Source organism: Grampus griseus (genome assembly GCF_964374135.1).
Source record: "Grampus griseus genome assembly, chromosome: 13".
NCBI lineage: Eukaryota > Metazoa > Chordata > Mammalia > Artiodactyla > Delphinidae > Grampus > Grampus griseus.
The window spans coordinates 25525539-25551832 of record NC_139007.1 but is presented as its reverse complement, the minus strand read 5'-3'; the positions used below and the strand labels follow the sequence as shown (position 1 = coordinate 25551832).

The following is a 26294-nucleotide window of genomic DNA, read 5'->3' as shown; positions in this document are numbered from 1 at the left end:
GGGAAGACAAGCTAGATTAAATCCAAGTGGGAGAGTTTTTTCAGGAAGAACCATATGGGGGTAAGTAACGTCTCATTCCATCATCTAGATAGTTGTGAGGGCAGAAACCAAATTCAAGTGAGCCAAGGAATGAATGGTCAAGTGAGAAAATGGCTGTTGTGCAGAAAAGAAAACCAAGACAAAGTAAGCTTGTTAGCAGAATGGATAAAAGTTTATCTGTTTAGTTACTTGGATGGTCCACGTTAAAAGGGTTCTTATTCTCTGCTGGAGAGTTAATGATATGAGAAAAAAGCTTTGAGAGGTTGGCATGAAAGACTTTTTCTATCCAAAGTTTCCTAAACTTATTTGATTGATCGAATGTGCAAAGCTGACTTTAAGATAAATCCTTATTGTGTAATTCTTAGTAATGTTTGGAACAATGTTTCCAAATGCAGTGGGAAATGATTGTCTAGGGTCCTTGAAGGAGAAGGACATAGAAAGCAGGATTAATGTAGGAAAGGAAGAAGATTCAAGGCTGAGATCAAAGTGGGAAATATCAGAGTTAGTGACTGGGAAATGAAAAATTCTGATTGATGATGATGGCTTAAGTATGGCTGTGCTTGTTGACAGATGGAGAGATGCTATCAGTTTATCTCTCCAAAAGATGGAGCAGAAGAATTGGGATGAGAGGGTCACAGGGTATAAGGAAAAAGGACAGGGATGGGGAGAGGAGAGGGGGAAGGGGTACAGAGTACCCTGTCTCAGAATTCCAGAATGTAATTATCTTTTCTCCTGACTTATTAGCTCATTAATTCCAACAACCTTTGATATAAAGTTTCTAAGTTTTTTAATTTGTGATTTAATTTGTGATTAATTCAATTTAATTTGTAATTAATTTGCTAATATTTATTAATTAACCAGTGGTTAGAATTACTAAATACATGTGTTAATGATCACAGTACCCAAAGAAGCAGCTTTATTTGCCCTACAAAATAAATCAGACTGAAAGGTCCTACTTTTTAAGGACATATTTTGAAACGAAAAGGATTTTCTAAAATAAAAATCTTTAGTTTGTTTCAGAGAAGGTAGTAAAACACAATATGATCTTTTAAAGGCATATTATATTAGGTCTTACCTGTGTTCCCCACCATTTATGTTCAGTTCTCGACTTGTGAAAATGAGATATGTATCATTTAACTATCTAATAACTTAAAATAGTAACTTGTTTTATTGCTTATTTTACTTTTAACTTAAAAGTTATCACCTTAGAATTTTCTCAATTTGTAGTTATGATGTCAAGGACAGTTATGCATGAAGCACTGAAAGTAGATGAATTTGTAAGTAATAAATATGATCCTTTGAAATGAATATAACTGTGACTAGAACAGTAAAAATTTTCAGAAAAATCGGCTATGTGTTTTTGCTAAAGAGGATTTCATTATATTTAAGAGGATGCTCTGAAAATGTTCAGGAGGCAATGCTTTAATGTTAACCAAAACACATGAAAAGCAAATGGAAACAAGGCAGTCACCTTCCGCAGAGCTTTTAATAGTTACAGTGAAAAATTAAGGACCACCTGCCACATTGAATTTTATAAGTATGAATGATGTAGCAGTACTTGCCAATACATTCAGGAATAAGTGAAAAAAGAGGGGTTTTATATAGTAACACAAACCTTCAAATGGAGTTAATAAAAGACAAGGCTTTTCTTTACTGGGTGGAAAGTTATCTGCTATATAGAAAGGCCTACTGAATGAAACATTTGTCCTCAAATTCCTTTTAATCTGCTGTGAGGTTCTGCCTGTTACCTCACTTGGAATAATGTGCCAATTTTGTAAGGATAAAGAGAATTTTATCCTTTTTTCATTCCTTTAGCTTCTTGATGTAACATTTCCTTGAATTTCACAGTACCTACCTGTTTTTAGCAGCTCTAATTTCAGACTATCACTTTCCCCGACTAAAGTGTAAAAACTGATATTCTAATCTCCTTGACGGAGAATATTCAAGAAATGCAATCCCAGTGAGAATGCTGCTTACTAATGGATATTTCTTTCTCCAGCCATCTTTAAAAATTCAGTTTCTGTTTCAACTCTTTAATACCTCCTGTTCTTTGCAGAGGTGGATTAAAATGTCTAGTATCTGTGGAGGAATGCTTTTGTGGTAGCATATTGCTTTTGTATTATATATTGTAAGTGGTTATTGTTCATAGCTCACACCTTAATAGTTCGAGTTAAAGTATTTTTCTTTGCTCCTACCAAAATATTTGCTTTGTCCTGTGACAGTTTGGAACTGAAGTGCAAGAATTATGAGAAGGTATAATAGGGTTTGATTAGTTTGGCAACCAAGCTTCGCCTTTCAAAGTTAATTGGGTACTGTTCTTATAGATTGAAAAGACTTAAGTGGAAATGATAATAGATTTTAAAAATGTTGTTGAAGATTGAAATCTGTTTGGCAACTGTGGCAAGATATTCAGGTTCTTAGCACTAAACAAGGGTGCTGTAGTTAGTGTGCAGGAAGGTTAAACATGAACAGCAACAAAAACTTCTTACAGTTTTAAACTCAGTTTTGAGCAGGTTGTTATTGTGAAATATATTGATTCTAACTCACTTCTAAAAATATTGGTAAATATAAAATAAAATTTTAAAAAATAAAACATAGAATTTCTTTAAAAAAATATAAAATAAAAAATATTGGTAGAGGAGCTGACGGTTATAATTTCCAGAATCTCCAGGTTTCAGAACCTTGAAGTAAGTCTAGGTTATTTAGTTATTTTAGTTGAATACAAAAGTGAATTTTACTGAGCGTCTCATCGTTGTAATTTCAGGAACTCTTAGAAAGGCCATTTCCCTTTGTTGTCATCTCATTCTAGTGATTAAGGTGACACTCATTCTGTTGTTATTAATAGCTCCCTTTTCACTCTTGAAAAGGTCCTGGATTGGATGATAAATAATACAGTCACCTTCCATATAAAGTGTTTGACTTCCTCCTTTTCACACATTTTATATGTTTCTAAAATAATCACTTTTTAAAATGTATTCTTTTATCTTTTAGATTTTTTAAAATATAAGGCTATTATTGCCTACCATATCCAAAGTAAAATTTATATATGTGTAACTGGTAGTTAAATCCACTAAGAAAAGTAATTATAATGCCCTAACATTAAGTTATTAAACTGTGACTCAAGTCTTCATATTTCATGATAGAAATTGACTAATTATAGTTTTTGGAGTTAAATTTAGGGCTGAAAATGTAGAGCATCTTATAGCATTACTTGTCAAATGCAACTAAATGGAAAGAAAAATCATGTTTTGGAGAAAGAGGCAATTCAACGTTTTTTGCTTCTCCGGAGTTAATGTGCGTTTAGAGTGAACTTGCACAAAGGAAAATTTGATTTTTATAATTCATTAAATATTTATGTTCTAATCATGCCAGCCAACCCATGTGAAACATAATTTTAGCCTGGACAATGCTAATAGTTATCGTCTTCCCATATTACTTATATTAATATAGATGTCTATTTATGATTTTATTCATCCAGTTGTGTTCAATATAATAAGAGTTTATGCTCTTATTTTCATTTCTGTTTGTAATGGTTAGTGAGTATACATATACACTAATGAAATGATTAGAAAATTATACTTGACAGTAATCATATGCCAGAATGAGTAGTATACACCAAGCAGCACACGACTTTGGTAGAGGTCTAGATCCAGGAAAAACACTCTACTAGAAACAGAACTGGATTCAGAAACTGATGGCTGTGTTCTAAGCCCACTTTTACTCTTTAGTAACATTATAAATGTGCATGTTACTTAATGTCTCTGAGCCTTCACTTTCATCTCCTGTCCAATGAGGGAGATTTGCTTACCTACTTATTTCATACGATGTCGTGAGGACCCTTTTACCTCTTATAAATCAAATTGCATTTTAATTACCAACATTTTAATATTGAATCTGCTGGCATGTGCTAGACAGTTGGAAAGTGTAAGCGTAGAGAATGGGGACTATCTAGTAAAAATCTCTTGATTCTGCCTCCCAAAGATCTACTGAATGTCCAGCTCTCTATAAACAAACTCGTGCATCCTCTTCCAGGCCACCATTACCTTTCACCAGTTTTACTGCAGCAGCCTTCTCTCTGTTCTGTTTTTACGCCTCCTGCTAATCCACTGTAGTTAGAGTGATCTTTCTAAGTGCGAGCCTTGACAGAGCACTCTCTTCTTAAAATTCTTCAATGGCTTTCTCTTCCTCTTAGAATAAAATAATAATTCTTAACTTTTACCCCTGCTTCTTTTTTCCAGCTTCATCTCTTGCTTCTCTTCCGCTTGTATTCTACGTTTCAGCCCATTGACATTCTGTCATTGCCTCAAATGCACCATCATCTTTTCCCTCTCTGCTCTTTCTTTCCTTGTGAATAATCTCTTTCCACGCTCCTTTGAATATTTCTTCCTGAGTCTGCAGGTTTCAGTTATACCAGAAGAACTGTCACTTATCTGTGTTCCTACAGTGATCCCCTTTCTGAACACATCATGAGTTGGGAGAATTGCTTCTTTAATTATTGGTCTTCTGCTGGACTGAGAGCTCTGTGAGGGCAGGGATCTGTCTGTCTTTCTTCCCACAATGTCTACTGTTCTTCGCATAAACAGTACATAAGAAGTATTGAAAATATTTGTTGAATGAATGAATAAGTGAATGGCTACACAGCAAGATAGTGCAGTAAACAAGATGTACCGTGATAAACATTTGACACAGTGTTGCTGTGATCAGAGTGTCGAAAGAATAGCAGACAGGAGTTAACTTGATAAGAGAAGTAGCAGAAAGTAGAAACTCCAAGTTTCCTGCTACTGAAGGAATGACAAGTTCAGGGTTTGTTTTGTTTTATTTTTTTTTCCCTTTTGAATTTTAGGTTTGGGTAGGCTTTATAAGTGGAGACACTTATATGTAGCTGGAAATTCGAAATAGGGGGCACTGATATGATCGAAGAGATAAATAGTGGTAATAACAATAGTTCTGTCAACTGCAATCTATACAGCACTTTTTTTAGTTTTTTAAAAACTTTTTTTAACAGAAGTTTCAAATGAGGTTAATTTCTAAGCAAATCATCTAGAGCTGTAGCTGGAGAACTTTGAAGAAAAATTAAGTTTGTGAAAGATAAAACTAACGTTTGTAACAAAATTATGTTCTGTTTTTGTATAAATATGAAAAAAAAATCTAGCCATGATCCTTTCTTTATTTTGCCTAGTTAGGACAAAGCTTCATTAACACGGAGATGCCTGGGACTCAGAGTGAAACTGACAGATACCTGTTTGTAGTAAAGCAAGGTTTCTCAACAGCAACACTATTGATGTTTTGTGCCAGATAATCCTCTGTTTTGGAGAGCCCTGTAGGAGATTTAGCAGCATCTCTGATGCCTGCCTACTAGATGCCAGTAACATCACCACCCCCTTATAGTTATAATAAAAAAATATCTGCAGACGTTGTGAAATGTTCCCCGGGGGCAAATTCCCCCCACTTGAGACGTAGTGCACTGGAGAATTAAAAATTACATCCCTATGCCATAGATAGGAAAACTTGGTAATATACTGGAGCCTTGTAATTCCCAAGTAAATTATTTCCAGATATTTATTTGGTGATTATTAGCAAAATGCAAAGGACTGATGTCACTACTCTCAGGTGTTGCTAGGAATGTAGAAGTGGTGAGGACTCTGGGCTACTTTTCTCAGAAAGCAAAGACGTCTAAGGAATAAAGGATGGGAACATAAGAAAGGGAAGGATAATTAATTTGTGTTTTGAGGATCTGCCTCAAAGATGGAAGGAGAGAATGTATGAGTCGGCCTGAATCTTTCACTTTATCTTATAATGGAAGGACACGATTTTCCAGAAAATCAGCCACATATGTTCCTACAGGTGAGAAAAACATCTTAGGCCTTCTGTTCTCATACATCATGATAGGTTGTGTTTTCTCAAAGATCTCATGTCAGTTGTTTGGCTGCAGACTACCAGTGTTGTGTTATTATGTGAAAATGAAACCACAGTTTGTTACTTGAGTACTGCTCCTGATGGTACGGCCTGCTTTCTGGAGTGTGTCCTCTCTCTCTTTGCCTTGTTATCATCAGACTTGTTGTTAATTATGAGGAGACCCCACCTCCTTCTCCCCAACTTGCCCTATATCCATAGATCACAAATCTCTTATAATGAAGGTTCTATTGGGCATATGGGCTAAGAGAATGAACAACAGAAGTTCTAAAACACTGTGGGTTTTTTTTCGTTTTGTAGTCATGAAGGAAGAGAATGGTAGCTTTCATTTTTCTCAGTTTTAGAAAAACATTGGCAGATGTGGGTGGAAAGCAGACTAATATCAAGTTGTATATCGATAACTTACATCACTGTTAACGGTAGCAAAGAAACCCCTTCAACTGACCTGAAAAATAAGTTGTATGATTATAGCAATCTGTTTTTTCATTACGTTCCCCTTTCCTTCTCTTTCTCTTTTTTTACAATGAATGTTGCTTCTATGATAGCTGCCTATGAGATAGCAGAACCTTTCAAATCTCAGTTTTTATCAGTCTGTCTTATGTTGTTTTCTTTTGGTATTACATGGCAAGTTACACAGATTGAACTGTGTGTTTGGTATATTTCCTTTCATTGTAGAGTATAGTGTAGAGTTGTATCTCCACCTAAATAACATACTAAACAAAGTAAGTTTATCTAGACCAAAACAAACAGAAGGGGAAATAGGTTAATTTTCAAATGAAGAATTTTTTAGAATAATGTCATTTTAAAGAATCTAATATACCTGATTTCTTTAGTTGTTGAAACTATTAAAAGAATTGCTAAGTTGAAACTTTCACACATTAAGCTACTGGATTTATATAGTGATGCAGTTAAACAGATAGTTTGCAAAAATGTTGGAGAATATTCCAAAAGTTTTTATATGTTTTAGTGGAAGCAAAATTATCTTAATTAAAAAAAGACAGTTGTCTTTACTATGTTAACATAATGATGATAATTATATTAACTGACATGTATAGAGTACTGAGTATGTACTAGATATTGTTATAAGTTCTTTAATTTAGCCCATACAGCATTCATATTAGGAAAAATCTATTACTATTCCTAGGCAGTTTTCTATTCAGTGGTCTAGTGGTAGGTCTAGCGTTTGAACCTCGGGTTTGAACTCAAGGTGTTTGTCTTCATAGCCTGCATTTTTAAAGACTGCCTTCTACTGTTCTATAAACTTTTCCTTATCCATCAATACACATTCACATATACAAATATTTTCTATTTTGGCAAAGAAAATTACAATCTACATAAATATACATAAAACAGCAACATCCTGGGTGGTATTAGAGACTTGCTTAGTGAGGCATGACGCTCAGAAGGAAAATTTCAAAGGACCAAACTGCTGTGAAATGTAAAGGAAATAAAGTTAACACTGTTACATTTATTTGGAAGAATATGATAACTATCTTGTAAGATTGTGGTGATGGTATAATAATACCCAGCATGAGATAGGTAGATAGATAGATAGATAGATAGATAGATAGATAGATAGATAGATAAAAGATAGAGATTGAATCTACAGTGCTTAATTTTAGGAAGGGTAAGAGAGAGGAGGGGCTCAGTTGTCTAAACCAGAGGTCAAATATGGCTTCACTAACGAGGTGTGGGTTGAAATTTTAGCAAATATATTTGTAATGAATCTCCTTTAGGAGTTCAGCACCACAGAGCTTACTCCGTAGTATAAATATCTCTAAATATGAGCGTGAATCTAAGAAAAAACTAGTGCTCTATTTTAATACCTTTTGTGAGACTCCATGTTATTTTAGTGCTTTCTGTTGGTTGGGAATTCAGTAGTCTACTATTTATTATTTCTTCTGATATTTGATAAAATCTTCTTTATTTCTTGTTATGCTGTTTCTCTCTGAAAGTTAATAATAGGAGTACTTATGAAACACCGAGGTGTGCTGTAAAAAGATTTATTCCTTCATATGTTAGTCTAATATGTAAAATGAGATTTGTAGTAACTTTTTTTATCTTCTGTAAAACCACACACAACAGTATATTAATCCATAGTAAATGATGTGCTTATGTTAAGCTTGTGATTCTTCAGAAGGGACTGCACCAGAAGAAAAGGGAGAATAACAGATATAGCATAACCCTTTGTCATTCTAGAGAAATGACTTTGGAGACGTTGGCGAATACTGAGAGCTAAAAATACCTCTAATTTTGATACTGTCATTCACGCTCACTAATTAAATTATCTCCGTAACACTGTGGGATAATGCTATGTGGTGGTAAACAGCTGACAAATCAGTGTTATATCAGATTCCAGAGAATCAAGAATCAAGTATCCTTGATTAATTGTTGGCATGATTGAAAAACTATTCCATAGTATTTCCAAAAATTATATTGAATAAAAGAAATATGATTTTAAAGTACTTTACTGCATACAAGGTTTCCTGTCCTACTAAAGCATTGACTGAAGAAATTTAACTGTAGGATTCAGCATTTCCAAAAAGTTAGGGCTTCTGTTTTCTACTTGATACAAATCTGTTTTCCACTTCACCAAATTCTTAAAAATCTAATATGGAGCATCTGGCTTTTAAGAAAAGCTAAGGATTATTGCTTTTAGAATTTTCTGTTAAATTTGTTATTTTTGATTTTTGATATTTAAGCAACAAAGTAGAATTTTTGGATTATATTAATAAAATTAAATATGATATATAGAGAAAATATGTCTGTTGTTTCATTTTGAATATAAATTATTATAAGTACTTATTGACTATGTCAAAATACATAGATATTGTTCATTTTATTATTATGTATCACAACTAAATATTTGAATGGAAACAAATATATAAACCCTAATCTAGACAGCTATTTTGACAATTCTTTTAAGAAACAGCACACTCTAAATTATAAGTCTGTATACTAAAATTTAGAAGAGAGAAGTATATTTTGAGAATTCTCTATTCCCTTTGGAAATATAACTTTATTTCAGAGTAATCAAAGAATTAATTTAATAAAAATTAATAAATTTGTGATACAGATATTAAGACAATGCCAACATATGAACTTACTCAACTATCATAATTACATGTAAAAAAATAGAATGTATAAATAACCATATTAAATAGCACTCAAGTTGTTAGAACTACAAGCATAGTACTTTGCAGTTAGGTATTCAACACTTCATGAACAACAGAAAACTATTTAGAAGTTTGGACAAACTGCATTCCATTTGGGGATATAACTTAAATGGAAAATTTGTAAAGCAGAGATACAATAAAGATAACAGGTAAAGAGCAATGTACCTTCTCTTAATAAAAAACTGTTTCCTCCAAATTCTAATTTTGCAAGATATTTTATAGCACTCAATACTGTCTATTTATATGGTAAGAGAAGAATTTCATTTTGGGAAAATCCTAGAACTTTATTGGCACTGTAGCCAGACGTTATCCTTTAACATCTGCAGCTTGAAAAGCTTAACCTTTTAGCCCCTTACTTAAAGGACTACTAATTTAAACTACAAAATAACCATCTTCAAAAATTGCAAAAGGAATAGTCCTATTCTTACAAGGTTTGGACTTCCTCTTATAATTTTTGGCATTTGGCAAGGATCACCCTTGGTCTAATCATGCCATAGGTTTTATGTTCCTTATGGTGACATGAAATAGAAGCACATGAAAATTTTCAACCATCAGATGCCTCATTTTTCCATTGGCATACATCTACTCACAAAGATTTTTATGTCATAAATTCTTATACAGTACTTGATTATCCCTAAATTACATAGGACTGAGTCAATAACACCTTAGCTTTTAGATATTCTGTTTATTTAAACATACATACAACTACTGTTCTTATCAGTCTTTTGTTGAACATTTACCCAAAAGGTAATTCAACTTAAACATTGAAAAAAAAGTCTATTCTAAAAATATTGTCTGATCTATTCCACCTGGTTTCCATCTGTGACAGTGTGTCTTCACAATGTCATGTGCTTTTCTTTTGTATGTTCTTTACCATTTGGCTTGGATGTAATCTTTGAACTGATGTTTTTTCTCCCTTACTTTCTGTATTCTGATTAGCATAAATTGAAACTTCCAAACCTTTATGTAGGTTTTGAGATGATTTGATTCTAATTAATTAGGAAGATTTAATGGATTATAAGCTCTCTGTATAAAATATTATATTATAATGGCATTAGTATAGCAATAGAATCAAGCATTATATTCTTTTTTATTCTTTTCTTTGTAAGAACTTTCAACAGATTTTTCATTTACATTTTTATCCTTTTCTGTGAGAAAGCAGTATTTCACTTCTGAGTTTCTCAGTTATTTCAAATTGACATATGTGGGCGTATATGTGTTGAGTTTGATACTTTGTAGTGTTGACATTACATTTCCTGAGATCACCATTAATGTTAAGGTACTTTATGTTTTTATCCAGTTTTTCTGTTAAATTTAAGTTTTGACTTGAAAACAGAGATATTATATGTGCATATAAACAGGCTTTAACCCTTAGTTTTGTCATGCCCCTCCTCCCATAGGTCATAGGCAAAACAAATTAATTTGAGACATATGAAACTGAATGGAATAATACCAATGTACAGAAGGGTGTGTGGATATATGTGTGTGTTTGTGATCATAATAAAAGAAAACAAAAGATGTAATAGCCCGTTGTATTTAAAGTAGTTCTTTTGTTTACTCTACAGTAATTGTTTTTAAAATTTAAAAGAGAGCCAGTTAGAAATAAATTGAAATCATTTTTCATAATGTAAGAAATATCAGTAATATTTCTGTGTTTTCCAATAGAAATGTTAATTACAAGAATTTATTTAAAAGGTGGCCTGTCTAGTTCCAAATTACTAACAGAAATGAAAGCATTTCTGTACTCTCTAGAATATGGCAATTCTAGATTACCTAAAACTAGAATATTCTTGGTTTTGAGTTTGGATAGATCATATATTTAAAGAAAAATTGTCTTGTTTAGGAATATGAGGAGGACTATTATTCTTTAGATTTTTGTCTTGGAAAAGAGCCCTACACTGAAAGTTTTGTTATGATTTATAATTCACTACTTAGTAGTTTCTCTTTCTTGGACCTTCCTTCTCCCATGTTCAAAGAAAATGTTCTCAATTATACTCATAAAATATTTTACATCTCATTCATATACTTATTCATATTACTATGTTAAGGATTCTCATAGAATCATTTTAGAAATCATCTAGAGCATTAATCTAAACATGACTGTGCAGTTATTTCCCTGTACAGCATAACAGGGAACTCCTTAGGAGTCTGAGCTCCTGAACTGTCTCTCCTTTAACTGTCAGTACTGTACCACATTCTACTAAGAACGTACCACGTCATTTCCATTGATCTGATTACTATGAAAAATTTACTAAGTGGTGTCAGTGAATAACCTTTGGTAAGTGGGATGGCTATTACCAGGTGCATACTGCTGTAGGATGAATAAATGTTCATTCATTCAATAAATGTAGGTTAACCTCCTGCTGTATGCTAGACATTGTGCTGTGGTTTTGGGATCCATGGATAATATCATAATCCCTGTCCTTGAGGTGCTCACAGTGGGCTGGAGGAGACACACATGAAGAAATAATTATGGCAGTGTTAATGCCACAATCGTGACCAGTTTGTACTGCCTTCTACGTAGGAGTTAAGCTTCTGATTGATTGATTCACAAAGGATGAGTCAGTTATTCTTAAAAAAAAAAGAAACTAAACTAGTTAAGATGTCTTTTTACATGTGTAACACAGCTTTTTCTAAAGCTAAAGACTTTATTAAGAAACATATTAAATAATATTCTGTTAGTACCAAGATTGTCTTTTTGCAAAATACTGTGGCTGCAAAGTAGATAGGATATGATAGAACTATATCAGATTATTGGCTTGGTGTGGAGATAAAAATTAACAACTAACTGGTTTTCTATTATTAAGAAGTGGAAAGTATGGGTATCCAGTTAGAGAATTCTTACTATTTTGTTTCTCTCTAACCATTCTGTTTATCTAACAATTCTGTTTATCTCACATATATGTATATGTATGTATCTATTCACTTTGTGTGTGTGTGTATGTCTGTTTTGAAAAAAAGATTGAGCTCAACAACATCATTTGTTGTAAGGACTTATTCTGCCTGTTATTTTCTTTTATTTCTGAGAATTAAGGATTGAGTGAATCTCCTCATTGTCCTGATGCATCTTTTTAAGATGTCCTCCTTCCGGGTAAACTGATTTCTTTATGATCTTCAGAAAATTTTCCTCTAACATAACAGAAATGATTATTTATTTCCCCACATGTTCAAACTGCCTTCAACTGCTTTAGGGTAATTTGCTTCACAAGACTTAGTATTGATCCATATTTTATAACTGACTAAATAAGAAAAAAAGAGTCTCCACAAAATAGCTAGAAAGATTGCCTTAACTGATGATTTCGTTTTAATCATTTTTGAAATGATTGCAGAAAACTGGTGGTGAAAAGCCCAGATCTTAGACCGCTTGAAATGAAAGGTCTGCCCTTTATGTTAAGAAATTAAGATGAAATTAATTCTTTTCTTTTGGGCTGTGGATCTTGCAGACTTTTTCTACATATGTGTAGTTTTAAATAGATTGTAGGAGAAAACCAATTATTGATGAGCCACAAAGTAATCTGATTTTTAATTCTTTGAATTTAACTAAAAATGTTCACTTTATTAAATATAACAAAATCTCCAACATTTTTACTTATATACATATTTCTTGTCCAGCTGAAGTCTTTTGAACTTGAAATAACCTGCCCTTACAGAGTATTCTGATATTGCCAGATCCACTATTAGCCTCATTGAAAAACAAGCCAATAACTGCCACAAATAGCTCTCCAGTTTAAATATAATTGGTCAATAATATGTACCTACACACATTTCCTGCATGTCTACCTACACTGAGTAGTTTTTTCACTTCACATTGATGAAATGCTACAGCTTTGGCAGGAAAGGTGACTTCTGAGTCTATGTTCAACACTGAAATAGGAGATAATTAAGTGCATTGTAAAAGATACAAATTAAGGTACAATATTTATAATTTATGTAAGTAATTTCTTATGAAAAATCAAAAATTTAATTAGCTTAAGCACATAATTATCCATACGATTTGATGCTAGGTCGAAAGGTAATATAGTATTGAGAGATCATCATATTTGTCTTTCAGCAGTTATAGCTTTGGTCTATTGCCTGGCACAATGCAAAGAGTAGGCAAACAATAATTACTTAGTCAGAGAATGAATGCATAATATGGCCATATTTGCCTAATAATTAATTTGTGTTTCTTATTTGCATACACCTCTGGTAATGGGGAAGTAGCTCAGTGTTTATCAGGGGTAGAAACCAGAGTGGGATCAAAACTTTGCATGGAAATTGACACTGTGAAATAATCATAATAGTTTACTATTTATTGAGTGCTTATTCTCCACCAGACATTGTGCTAAGTTCTTCACATGAATCATACACTTTAATTCACAATAATCTTTGGAAGTAGTCTTATTAGGTTTTTCTATTTTAGGTATGGAAAAACTAGGCTCAGAGAACTTAAGCAATTTTACAAAGGTCACACAGCTGGTACATGCTGGAGGGAAGTCAGATTCATAATTTATATAAAGGACAAGTTGTATTGTCTTTTTGAGATTGTTGGAGTGAGACCTTAGATGATGAAATTAACCATGTCTGTAATTCAGAATATGAACTTTATCTTTTAAGAACTATTGTTTTTAATATGATTATGTTAAAACAAGAATCTTAATCTTTCAAAACAGGAGTTCTCACTAGTATATTTTACATTATGTTTTGAATATAGAGCTTATATTATCTGACCTTTCTTGCTGTTTTCAAAACTGTGAGGATAATTTAGCATAAGAAGAATGAATAATAAAAACAAATTACAGAAAGTATGTTATTATAATAACTATAAGGGAAATATTTGAAAATACACTTGACAGTGGCCTAAATGCTAGAGTAAATCGTATCCCCCGTCTGAAATCTTCCTAACACCAGTTACTGTTTAAGAACTTACTGCATCCTCTTGTTCATAATGACATGCCCTCAAGGAAATCTTTTAGTAAAATAAAATAATACTCTGTCATAAATGTCACATTTTTTTAGTTACCACAAATAAATAATATAATATTCGAGTTTGGTTAGCTGGCTTCCCCTAATTTAAATGTTTCTCACCCATGGGAACCCCATAATTATGTTATTTTGCTATAGACATGAATTAAGGTTAAGATTACTTTAGTTCATTTCCAGTGGGGTTACTAAATTCTGAGACTTCATAGTTAATTTATGTTTTTTATCTGTAGGTTCATCTCAAAGTAGACCTTTGAGGACAATATTGAATGAGATCCAGAAGGGTCTGATTTCATTTTGAATTTTTCCTTTTATGGGAGTTGACTATTAAGTAATTTACATAATTAAAAATTCCATTTCTGGATCCTTACCTGCATGAACCAAAATGGATATGCACATCTCTGAGAACACACACAGGGTTTGGCAACAATGGCACAGGGAGAGATCGAGGTGAATGGCTGAGCAGAGGAATCCTTGACACAGTGCCTGCCACTGCCAGTCAGGGATGCACGCAGAGACAGGATGGCCCTTCCGGAACCTGTCTTTCACACTCTTGCTGAGGCACCACTGAAAGACTAAGTGGGTGTGAGTTAGCATGTACCGTTTTGGGGTGGTGATGGTGATCAAAATATACGTGTTTTCACAGATAGCATTTCAACGAAAACAATCGTGCTAGAGTTTAACAGCTAGATAACCAGTTACTGTGTTGTTAAAACAACCTTTTGAAAATTGAAATAAAAAAGAAAACTAGTGTCTCTAGCTCTTAGTAATTAATAACAAGGAAACAAGGACATCGAAGCCGAGAATGTGAAAAGGCTTTGTCCAAATTGCATGCCAGTAAGTGGTGGCGTGGATTTGAACAGAGTTCTTTGAGTTAAAATCCAGTTCTCTTTTGAGAATAAGAGGAAAAAAGATTTTGAATATTCTAACTTGACATTTTTCTCCTCTTTTAATCATTTTGGTAATGAGGTCAGGTTTATGGTGAGGTTCTGGTACAGTAGAGAGTGTTTAAATGCCAGGCTTCAGCAAAATTCCTAGCGTATTTCAAACTGATAATTTAAGAAAGAAGAAAAAACTGTTGACACAGTGCTTTGTTTTATTTCCCTTTACAGTCTAAATCCTGAAAATAAAACTTTTAAATCCTTGTTATTTTACATCTGTTTCTTTTCCACTGTATAGTATCATAAAACGTGAAGTACTCAATTAAATAACACAAATAAATAACATATATTTATAATGCCCCCAAATTAGTTTTTCTTTTTAGTTTTAAAAATCCCAAAATTATTTTCAGCACTTGAGCACCTGTTATCAAACTTTATATTTCTGCATCATTTCTTTTCTAAACTCTTACAAGTTAGTTATGGGATAACATGGATGGTGCTTCACAAACTGTAATATACTCGTTACATCATGTTGTTTTTATCCTCCCTGCCCGCTGTTCATTCTCAATGTGAACAATCATAACATGTCAATGACAGGAGGTCTGGCTTTCAGGCCGACTTCTTTAATTATTCCCACTGAGGAACTGTCAATAGGATTAAAATACAGATTCTGGATCTGTCCATTCCAGATGAGGTCAGCACTCTGAGCAATGGGAATACTATTTCTGCAATCTGTGTTTTCCCCTTTGCATGCAGAAGCATAGACATTAATGTGACACAAATATTTGAAAGCTCCTATGGAAACAGGCTAGCTTTGCCTAAATTAAGTCAGTTGTCCATCTGCAATAAATAAAATAACAGCATTCATTAGAATCCGTAGCTATGTATGTGTGTAGATTCTACAATAATATTAAAGCCCAGAAAGTTTCAATTACAGAACAATCCACTTATAGTTCATAATTAATAAACTCTTTGCAGCTGTGTAACTGTGGCCGGAAACATCTGCAAAGCCTCATATTTTACACACAGACACATACACATAATTCCTTCAGAAAAAGTTTAATTGTGCTTAAAATCACAGGTCTGGAAACAGAGTAAGACCTGAGGAAGCTGAGTCTAGTTGTATTCAGTTAGCTCCTTGGAGGAGGAGTTGTGGGGGGAAAGGAAACCTGCCCTTGTGTGGCACAGGTGATTTAGGTAAAAAATAAGAATGTTTAAGGTCTATTCATATATTCACTGAAAACTAACTTTGTATATTATCTCCCCTACATATAACTTGGTATTGATAAGCATCTATTTAAGTTATAAAATTACTCAGTAAAATGCTAGTCCTTGGATAAAAGATAAATTATTATTTATAAAACTCTAAAATTAGAAATGGGTAAAAAATATATTGATTATATATTTTCCTTTGTTTTGGAATTTATAGTTAATTTTTTACACCTAAATGTATCTTTATAAAAATAGATGAATATAGAGCATATGTGTTAGAAAGGCAAACTAACATATTTTCGACAGATAAAATTTGGTATTTTTTCTTAATGTTGGCTAACTTAAATGTTCAGTTTGAAGTTGCATCATCAATGGATTTTATTATACATGACAACTTTACTGAGGTAAAATTCACATACCATACAATTCACCCATGACAGTTAACAATCTAGTGTTTTGTTAGTATAGTTATAGAGTTGTACAACCATCACTACCAATCAATTTTTGAACATTTTCATCGCCCCAGAAAAAAATCCTGCACCCATTAACAGTCACTTGCTATTCCTCTCACTGCCCCAGCTCTTAGCAAGCACTAATCTACTTTCTGTCTCTATAGATTTGCCTATTCCGGATATTTCATATAAACAGAAGTATATAGTATGTGATCTTTTGTGACTGGATTCTTTCACATGGCACAATGTTTTCAGAATGTATCAGAATTTAACTTCTTTTGATTGCTGAATAGTATTCCATCGTGTGTATTCATTTATTAGTTGATGGACATTTTGGTTGTTTCTACACTTTGGGCTATTGTGAATAATTCTGTTATAAACATTTAGTTATGTTCAAGTTTTTGTGTCAGTAAATGTTTTCATTTCTCCTGGGTACATACTGAGGAGTGGAATTGTTGGGTAACATGATAACTATGTTTAAACTTTTGAGGACTTGCCAGTTTTTTTCAAAGTGGCTGCACCATTTTACATTCCCAACAGCAGTGTATGAGAGTTCTAATTCCTCCATATTCTTATCAGACTTCTTTTATCTGTCTTTTTTAATAGTCTTCCTACTGGGTATAAGTGGTTTATCATTGTAGGTTTGAGTTTCATTTCCCTGATGACTAATGATCTTGAGCAACGTTCTGTGTGTTTATTGGCCATTTGTATATGTTCCATATAGAAATATCTATTCAGATTCTTTGCCTGTTTTTTGATTGGCTTATTAAGAAATTTTAATTTGTTGATTATTTTAAAATTCTAACTTATTATAATTCTCAATAATATCTAATCTTATCTCCCTCATCAATTTTATGGTGGACATATCTTTTATCATGCGTTCTTTACAGACTTTGATAGTCCAAGAAAAGACCTAGAACCTCCAGGATGATGATTCTAAACACCTGGAAAGCTTTTAAAATATAGATATATCCGAACCTTAATAATGACTCAGTTATCTTTAATAGGGCCAAGACAGTAGTCTCTTTTCAAAGCATCCTTCATGTGCAGTCATGGGGGACAGCCCACTAAGATATGGAGTTTCAGTGCCTTAATGTTCAGGATGGGTCAGTTATGTCTGAAAGTAAAGATGGAGTTTAAGATTTCTAAAAAAATGTGCCCATTATGGTTGAGGGAATCTTTCTTGGCTGTGGAGAAATTCTAGAAGTATGTGGATTTTCTGGGATAACCAGTTTGTGGGAGAAGGTCCTTAGAAGTATAATCAGATAGGATATCCCCCAAGCTTACCCTTGTAGGTCATAAACCTAAAGCACCAGGGTAAGTGTGAGTATCTACACCCTTGATCAGAAAAAAAAGAGGTATTCTACTTCATCCAACTGCTTAGCCTAAAGAGTGGAAATTTGTCTGCGGATTTTACAGTGAGTGGCCTTTAGGATTGTTCATTGAGAACACAGAGTTGTTACACCATACCCTGATTGTTCCACAGACTGCCTCATGCAAGTATATACTCAAAGGCCTGGCACCCCATTGCTTAAACACTTGAAATCCATTGAAGACAGCTATGGAATATGCTAATGTTAGGAGAGTTTGAGAATCAGGATACAAGGCTTTTGTATCAACTCTCTTATGTATTTAAATATCTTTGTGTTCAGAATTTTGTTGCTCTTAAGTAATTTACTTATAAATGGGAAACCCTGTTGCACTTTGTGTGTGTGTGTGTGTGTTTTAAGAATTTAAATCCCACATATTATTTGAACCACTTTTGTTACATAAGACAATCTTCTTATTTAAAAATAGTTGAAATTAAATATAATATGACAGTTACTTCATTGCAGTAAACAATATAGCAGATCTTGGAATATAGTATATTTTGTAATATAATTTAGTAGGTATATTACAGTAGATAGTCTTGTTACTGTCCAGTAAAAAGAAGTTTCCTGTGCTTCCTAGATTTTCTTTTTCTTTGGTGCTTTTCCATTTAAACAACTGGCTAAGTGAAAACTTGCTCAGTGTATGAAATCTGACAAGATTATGGCTCTTAGCTCTAGGATAATGAACTTATGTTATTTTATTCATTAAGGCCCTGAGGGCTAGAAAAAAAGAGTCCAAAGAATCAGTCCCAGGCCTTTGTGGTAACAATGAAAAATACTGTTACTAAACTCATTGGTGAAATATTATTTTTACAAAAGTAAATATTGAAAACAAATTTTATACATATTCCCAGTCTTCATCAGTCCAGTGAAATATTACCTTAAAACAATGTTCAGTTAAAAAAACAAAGTCATCGAAAGGCAGGAGATTAAAATGGTATGTTTCTTATTGTAACTAATTTTACCATAAGTGCATACAGTATATTAATTAAAGTTTGCTTTAAGTTCAAATGCTGTTGAACAAATTGAGAAATAAAGCAAAGGAAGAAAAAAGTTTTGAAACTGCTATTATTGCACGATTCCTAGAAAGTTATCCTTATATACTTCATCATTATGTATAAAGGGAATTTATCTTTGATTGAGGTTTCAGAAGGCATTTACCATGAAAAAATTTTTTACTAGTACCTTTTTGGAAAACCAGCTGCATTTATAGAGAGAAGAAATTGCCCTTATTTCCATGTAGGCTTTTGGGAGCAGCTGGAGGGCTCATCGAAGTCTTCCTTAAGTGGTTAAATCTCAGGTATATCACTTCACCCCAGTTTCTCTCACTGAGTATTTTACTCAAGCTATTTCATCTAGATATCTCATCTAAAATTTTAATTTTATGAGCATCTGTTACTTCCTTCCTAAACATTTTACTACGCAATTGCTCACTGCTGTCCTGAGAGATACAGGTTATGTCTTCTCGTGTTCTTGGCTTTACTCTTCACACCATAGCTCCCAAGATTTTGCCCTTATTTTTAGTAAATCTAAATTAATAGCTTCCTTAGATGTTAAATGAAAACTCTCTTGTTACAACTTATTATTTTCAATATTAACTGAACTGAAACAGAATAGTACTTCAAAGAAAAAATGTTAAGACTTTTATGACCACATTTTTTCGAGATTGCTTCTCTCATCATTTAATGATGGCCATACATGTACTCCATCATTTTGCAGGCATCTACAATGCCAAAATTCATGGTGAAATTGAGGAGATCTATTTCATATCTCTTCTGTAAGGTGTACTAGGATATCATTTCACCGTTTTCTAAGTTAAAGTAATAGCTTTAAATTAGTCAAAGGGTAGAATAAAAGGCAATAGGGGCCCATTGAAAATTCATTTGGGGGGTTGCTAAAGCTTCGAGACCCATTGAACAGATGCCAGACTTTGGCTCATTCAGCAGTCAAGGCTGGTGCAATAGCATATGGTTGAGTCTCAGCCGTCCTGTGTTCTAAATCCAGTTTTAGCCTAGACAAACAGAATTATTTGAAGAACTCAGGTTAATTTTGCTTCAAATCTGCTTTCCCATCTGCTAAAATGGTAACAGAATTTAATGAAATTTGAAAGTTGAATGATAAGGGTTTTAAATTTCTCTACATTAGGTACTGTTATACATTCTAAAAATCATGTAAGTGGAGCAAGAAATGGACCTACTTATTTGTGGGAAAAGTGGAAGTAAGCCTTTGGTTAGAAGCCTTTATTTGCAACAGGAGGGTGAGAATTGCGAGAGATTCCACTAGGTAGTTTGCTGCCTACAGTTCTGGAAGCCTTACCTAGTGGATGTTAAATCGTGTTGCCATTCCTCCCCCATTTCCTTGCTCTCCACCTCCTCTCCCTGTAAAAAGTGAGTAAATACACATAATATCATCAAAGACTCTCAGCATACACCTCTTCTCTCTGTCTCTCTCTCTCTCTTTTTCTTTGTTAATTCTCTGGGCCTTAATGTTATCAAGCTGCAGGTTGTGAGTAAAGCATTGCCTTCTCTGTGTTACGGATGTTCTATCTGATCACTGAATTACAGATGATACATGGGGCAAGATACAGTGCATACTTAAAGAAAGGAATTTCCAGCCTGAGAAATCCATGCTAAATCCTTTATCCTACTAGTTAACCATTCTTTTATGTGGCAAGATTGTATCTTTAGAAACATTTTAAAGTGTTAGTTTGTTTCATATTATTTCAAAATCGAGGTCGTTTTTCTCTCTGTGTCTTAGATTTGTAGTAATTGCTGCAAGAACATGTGAAGATGCATTAAGCTTTGTTGCCTAATATGTTTGTGAGTGCTTCCCTCTTGTATGAATTGAGGAGGCCAACTAAAGGCAGACTGGCTTCTGAGGGCAGCAGTGGATCATAATTTACAAAGAGATGATAGTAGTTCTGTTCACAAATCTATAACTTATCTATCACAATATGACCTATCTTTAAGTTTCTAACTTATCTAAAATACCTGTCTTGTTCATATAAAACACCTTATATTCTTGAAGCTTAAAAGATAATTTGGAGTTCTCAGTTGTACCAGATTATGTGTTAAATATTCAGCATGTGAACAAAAGCACAGAATGACTTGACTCTTTTCTGGAGAATATACTATCTTAATAAGATAGGATTGTTTTTCCCACCCAAGAGTGAAAATGTGCTTACACTCCTGAATAATGCTCAAGTTGAGAACATTAAACAAACTTGAATCTAATACATTAAAAGTTATAATTGAATTTATGTTAAATATTCACTTATTTTTCTTTGTAGATATGACTTATTAATTTCTATTAAATTTGAAGGTCACTAAAACTTAAACAGATATTCATTTAATAAAGATGGAGGGTAAATTGAATCTATTTAATATATTCAATGTATAGTACCATCAATTAATTTAAAAATTGTTGAGATAATGAAAATTGAACTTGCTAAATTTTAGTTGAAGATAAATATGTAAAATGTCTGGGGATAGTAAATAGTTCCAGGTTACTTGATTTAATAACAAGTAGTCTCTAAGTGAGTTAGGGCAACTTCACTGGAAGGTGATAGAGATGTCTATTCATTGCTGAGAGCAGTTGCTGTGTTAGTGTGACTATCTTAACCTCTCCCAGCAGAGGAGAAACAGTTATCACCTGTTTGTAGTTGATGGCTTTCTCCTTATTTCTGGCAGAATAGGTTTCTTCTATTCATAGGATTTCATTATTTTTAGTAACAAGGAAGTTCGCTTCGTGGAAAGCAGCCTGCCTTGGAGCTTAAACTGGTTGAAATATCTTGAAGTTTTCTGAAAATTGCAGGGTGTGAGGGGGAATACATTTCTATCATTTTCCGATGACAGTTTTTACATCACTATTATTTCTAGTCAGGTAATAAAATTAGTTTAATATTTTTCACTATGAACCAAATTCACACATAAAAACTTAATTTATAGCTATACTAGATTAAGAAAACATAACTTTGAAGTGTGTTAATGCAAATCAACAAGCAAGTTAATTATTACTGAAATCAAAGTTCCCCTGAATTAACTCTCCTGAGATTTTATCTAAATAAATTATGCTTGTGTTTAGTTTTGGGCGCTAGACTTTGGACTGATGCCAACTACAGGTGCAAGTTTGCTGTATCATTTGGTTTTTATTATTTTGTTTTAAAATACAGTATTATACAATTGGGTTATTGATATACACTAAACAGAATTTTACCATAAAGGGCATGTTTTTCCCTTCTTTTTTCATATAATTAGAGACTTATGGTTTATAATTAGTTCCCAGGAAACATGACAACAGATATAAAAAGAATATGTTAGAAATTTCTTATTGGAATCTAGGTTTCTATTGAGTCTGGTGATAGCAAATTTGGAAACCAATATGACTAAAATTTAAAGAAGGTCTGTTTGTTCTCATGTTTCTATTTTCACTTTGTTCTGCATTCCCAGCCTGTGGCCGTGGGTTCTACAAATCCTCCTCTCAAGATCTTCAATGCTCTCGTTGTCCAACCCACAGTTTTTCTGATAAAGAGGGCTCCTCCAGGTGTGACTGTGATGATGGGTATTACAGGGCTCCATCTGACCCACCGTATGTGGCATGCACAAGTAAGTTCATAATTGTAAAATAAGGACTTTCAAATCCCTTCCATTTGTTTGTAGTATTGTGACATCATTGAAATAGGCCTGAAATTTATGAGTACATTCCACAAACCGATGAGGCTAAACAATAATATAAAAGAGATACATCTTACATCATCATCAGTGTAAATTTCATGTCTGCCAGATCAAAATGCATTTTAATCATATTTTACACATGTATTCAATAGGAGTAATAAATAAAATGTAAAAGTTATTTGAGTCTTGCATGGCTGTGAAATGTTATTAGAAAGTAATGGTTTCTGAATTAAAATTTTCCATCACTAAATAGGGCAAATCTTATATCTTGGTGCTTCAGTTAATGAATGTTTGAGAGACTCAAATCCAAAGCCAATTCCAGACATTACTATAAATCATTCTTGAGCAGATTAAGAATGAATGGATGTATTCTCTGTTATACGGTTAAAAGGCAAAGTATTTTTAAACAACTGCACAACTGTTTTTTTAAGTGCATTAACTGTTCTTTTTTAATAGCTTGGAAGAAAAATAGCTAAAGACCGTGGCAAAATGACAAAGACAGTTGTTATCCTGTTTTCATTTTGACATATTAAATAGAAAATAAATAAGGCCTCTTGCCGAGTGAATTCAAGAAGGCTTTTATTCAGTTTCTCTAGGAAAGGTAATGAAATGTTTATGTGCAAGAGAGCATTTCAAGTAGTTTTCTGTATGGTGATTGAGCCACTAGCTTAATGCCCCACGTGGATCCTTTAGTTCATTTTTGTTTGTTTTTTTTGTCTATTTTTGTTTATTTGCTTATTTTTGGTTTCCAAAGGGCCTCCATCTGCCCCACAGAACCTCATTTTCAATATCAACCAAACCACAGTGAGCTTGGAATGGAGTCCACCTGCAGACAATGGGGGAAGAAACGATGTGACCTACAGAATACTGTGTAAGCGGTGCAGCTGGGAGCAGGGCGAATGCGTTCCCTGTGGGAGTAGCATTGGCTACATGCCCCAGCAGACTGGATTAGAGGATAACTACGTCACTGTCATGGACCTGCTGGCCCACGCTAATTATACTTTTGAAGTTGAAGCTGTAAATGGAGTTTCTGACTTAAGTCGATCCCAGAGGCTCTTTGCGGCTGTCAGTGTCACCACGGGTCAAGCAGGTATGTTTCTGTGTTTGTCTTGACTAAGTGAAAAATGTGACTACATAAGTGAGGTCTCTCGCTTAAATATCTCGTTAACTTGGCTCTACAGAACTTGATTATTCCAGCTTGTTGATTATTCACACCTTTAGCTTTTCTTTGCTATTTCTTCTGTTGCCTGTTAAACCATTACTAGACTCATTAACATCTCCTCCAGAGATCTGGCAGGAGAAAGAAAAGGGGATAAATTGTAAACCGATTAAGACTGCTCTAAGAGGACCAACTCTATTAAGATCTAGGGGAGGAGAGGGAAAATATTGGACAAAATAAGATGTAGGATATTTCTTGCATTTTTTATTTACCTTTTTGTGTGCTACGTGCTTATGATTAAAATCTACAGGATAATCAGGAATGAAGGAGTTGGCTTCAGTGTCTCACATGGCGTTAACCAGTTTTTTACCACATAAAATGTTATATTTGTAATAGATGGCAAGTCTGCCTTAAAATTTGCATGAGGGAATTTTACATTCCTCACTAGATTTGTGATCATATGGATGTCTATAGTATTGGAATAAGTACTTGAGAGATCTCATGAGGCTTTCAAAATAAATGAATTAAGAAATATAATAACCATGATGATTATGAACTGGTAGCTTAGCCTAAAAGCAGTTTTCGCTTATTTTCTTATTGGCATTTAAGATGCCCTGCTGGGTCATTCTTTGCTGTGGTAAGTAGGTTTTGGAAAATATAAATTGGGAAGGAAGCTTCAAAAATTGGAGACTTTCTAAACCTTTAGAGAAATATTATTATTGGGGGAAGTTCCAGAAACGGAGGGCTTTTTCAAACTTTTGAAAGTTCTTGCTGCTGAAGGGTGATGCTATGCAGTCAGAGTAGCCAAGTGCTATGTCATCGTCATTAATAAAATTGGACCTGCACTGGAGTACTGAGTTGTGTAAGCATCGTAATAAGCTTATAACAAGGTCTTCTTGATCTTTGGCTAGCTGTCAACAGTCAATATTATCCCAAATTCCTGGACATAGACTGATCTATTCTTCCTATCTATGCCAATTTTAATAAAATGTTACCTATTTAAATCATATCTGCACAGTGAAGCCTATGCATATAGTCTCATGCTTACCATTTTGAACAGATTAGTGGGTTCCTATTCCAAAGGTTTTATTTTGATGTTTATTTAAAAGGCTATTGCAAATCAGATTTCTTACGTAAAAGCTGAAGTCTGGAGGTAAAGCCACATAGAAACTTTTAGATCTTCAAACACTGGACAAAAGGAAGCAACTCATAACTGATATTTGGATTAATTCATTTTATTTAGCCTTACACCATTTGCCATTCTTTTATAATGCTGGTGTTAGTAGATGTTTTTACTTGTTTTGCTTTATATTGAAATTTGTCATCGTAACGTTACAGTGAGTGGGTTTGAAACATTTTAGGTTCATGATTATGACACTAGAGCTATCTTTGGAGCCATTAATAAAAACTCTTAGGTCTGCTGAGCTAGAATAACTGCTTTATTCTTGCTGATAAGAAGTAAAAGAAGGGATATTTTTATTTATTTTTTAATACAACCTAAAGATACTGAACTGATACCACAAATAGAGTTTGCCAGGTAGGCCACTTTGGGGATCTGTTTCCATCATCTTTAAATGTCCATTGTTTAATTGTTCAGGTTAATACTACACAGCCTAAATAGGTCATAGATATTCCATAAGTTCCTGAATCAACTATCTTATAGTAGTTGCGTAAAATAGCTTTGTCCCCTTGATTCTCTTCCGGTTAAGAGCAAACCAGGTTTGTTTGGTTTTGGGGGGGAGGTAATTTAAATGTACAAAAATTAGATTGCTATGATTACACAACTATGTAAATATACCAAAAATTATTGAATTGTGTGCTTAAAATGAGTAAATTTTATGGTATGAAAATGATACCTCAGTAAAGCTATTAACATTTTTAAAAGAATAAATATAATAAAGTTAAAAAGCAAACTAGGTTTGTACTTTTATATTAAAATATTAATTCACAATTGCCTGGTCCCAACTACATCTCAAATACTAACAACCCATGAATTTACACTCAGCTTTTTCTGCTTTCAAAAAGAAAAGCATTAATAAGGCAGCAAACTGTGGTAATTTTTAAAGTTTTAATTTATTTTTTAACAGAGGAAATTTAGGATATGTTAGTGACTATTGTTCAGTTAAATTTGTACCCATTCCCCCCACCCCATCGTCAATATTTTTGCTTTTTCTAAGGGGGGAATGATTTGAAACTTTGTCCATGTTTATGACTATCCGTGGAAACCTGCCGTGATCCTTAAAATTCTCATTCTGTGTTAATCAAACAGCATCACCTCCCACCTAGTTTATGCTGCAGTCACTTCAATAATGAATTTAAGGATCTCTGGTCAGTTATCAGTTATCGCTCATCAGCAATCCACTGATGCCTAGTACAAAAAGAATCTGCAGGTGTCTGGGCAAGAAGAGAGAGTAAGGATGGAAAATCATCAGGCAGTGTTTGAAAGGTAGTGTGTAC

At 33.5% G+C, this 26294-nt stretch overlaps 1 protein-coding gene across 6 annotated transcripts in view; it reads left to right on the top strand.

Annotated features, from left to right (window-relative positions):
- EPHA7 (EPH receptor A7) overlaps window positions 1-26294 on the top strand; it is a gene marked incomplete at both ends in the record, with an annotated part of 163491 nt that overhangs the window by 36044 nt on the left and 101153 nt on the right. For all 6 annotated transcript variants that reach the window (XM_082669129.1, XM_082669127.1, XM_082669128.1 and 3 more), the window contains 2 exons: window positions 22454-22609; window positions 23433-23768. In XM_082669129.1, the coding sequence (XP_082525255.1) occupies window positions 22454-22609; window positions 23433-23768 (492 nt within the window). The remainder of the gene's footprint in view (window positions 1-22453; window positions 22610-23432; window positions 23769-26294) is intronic.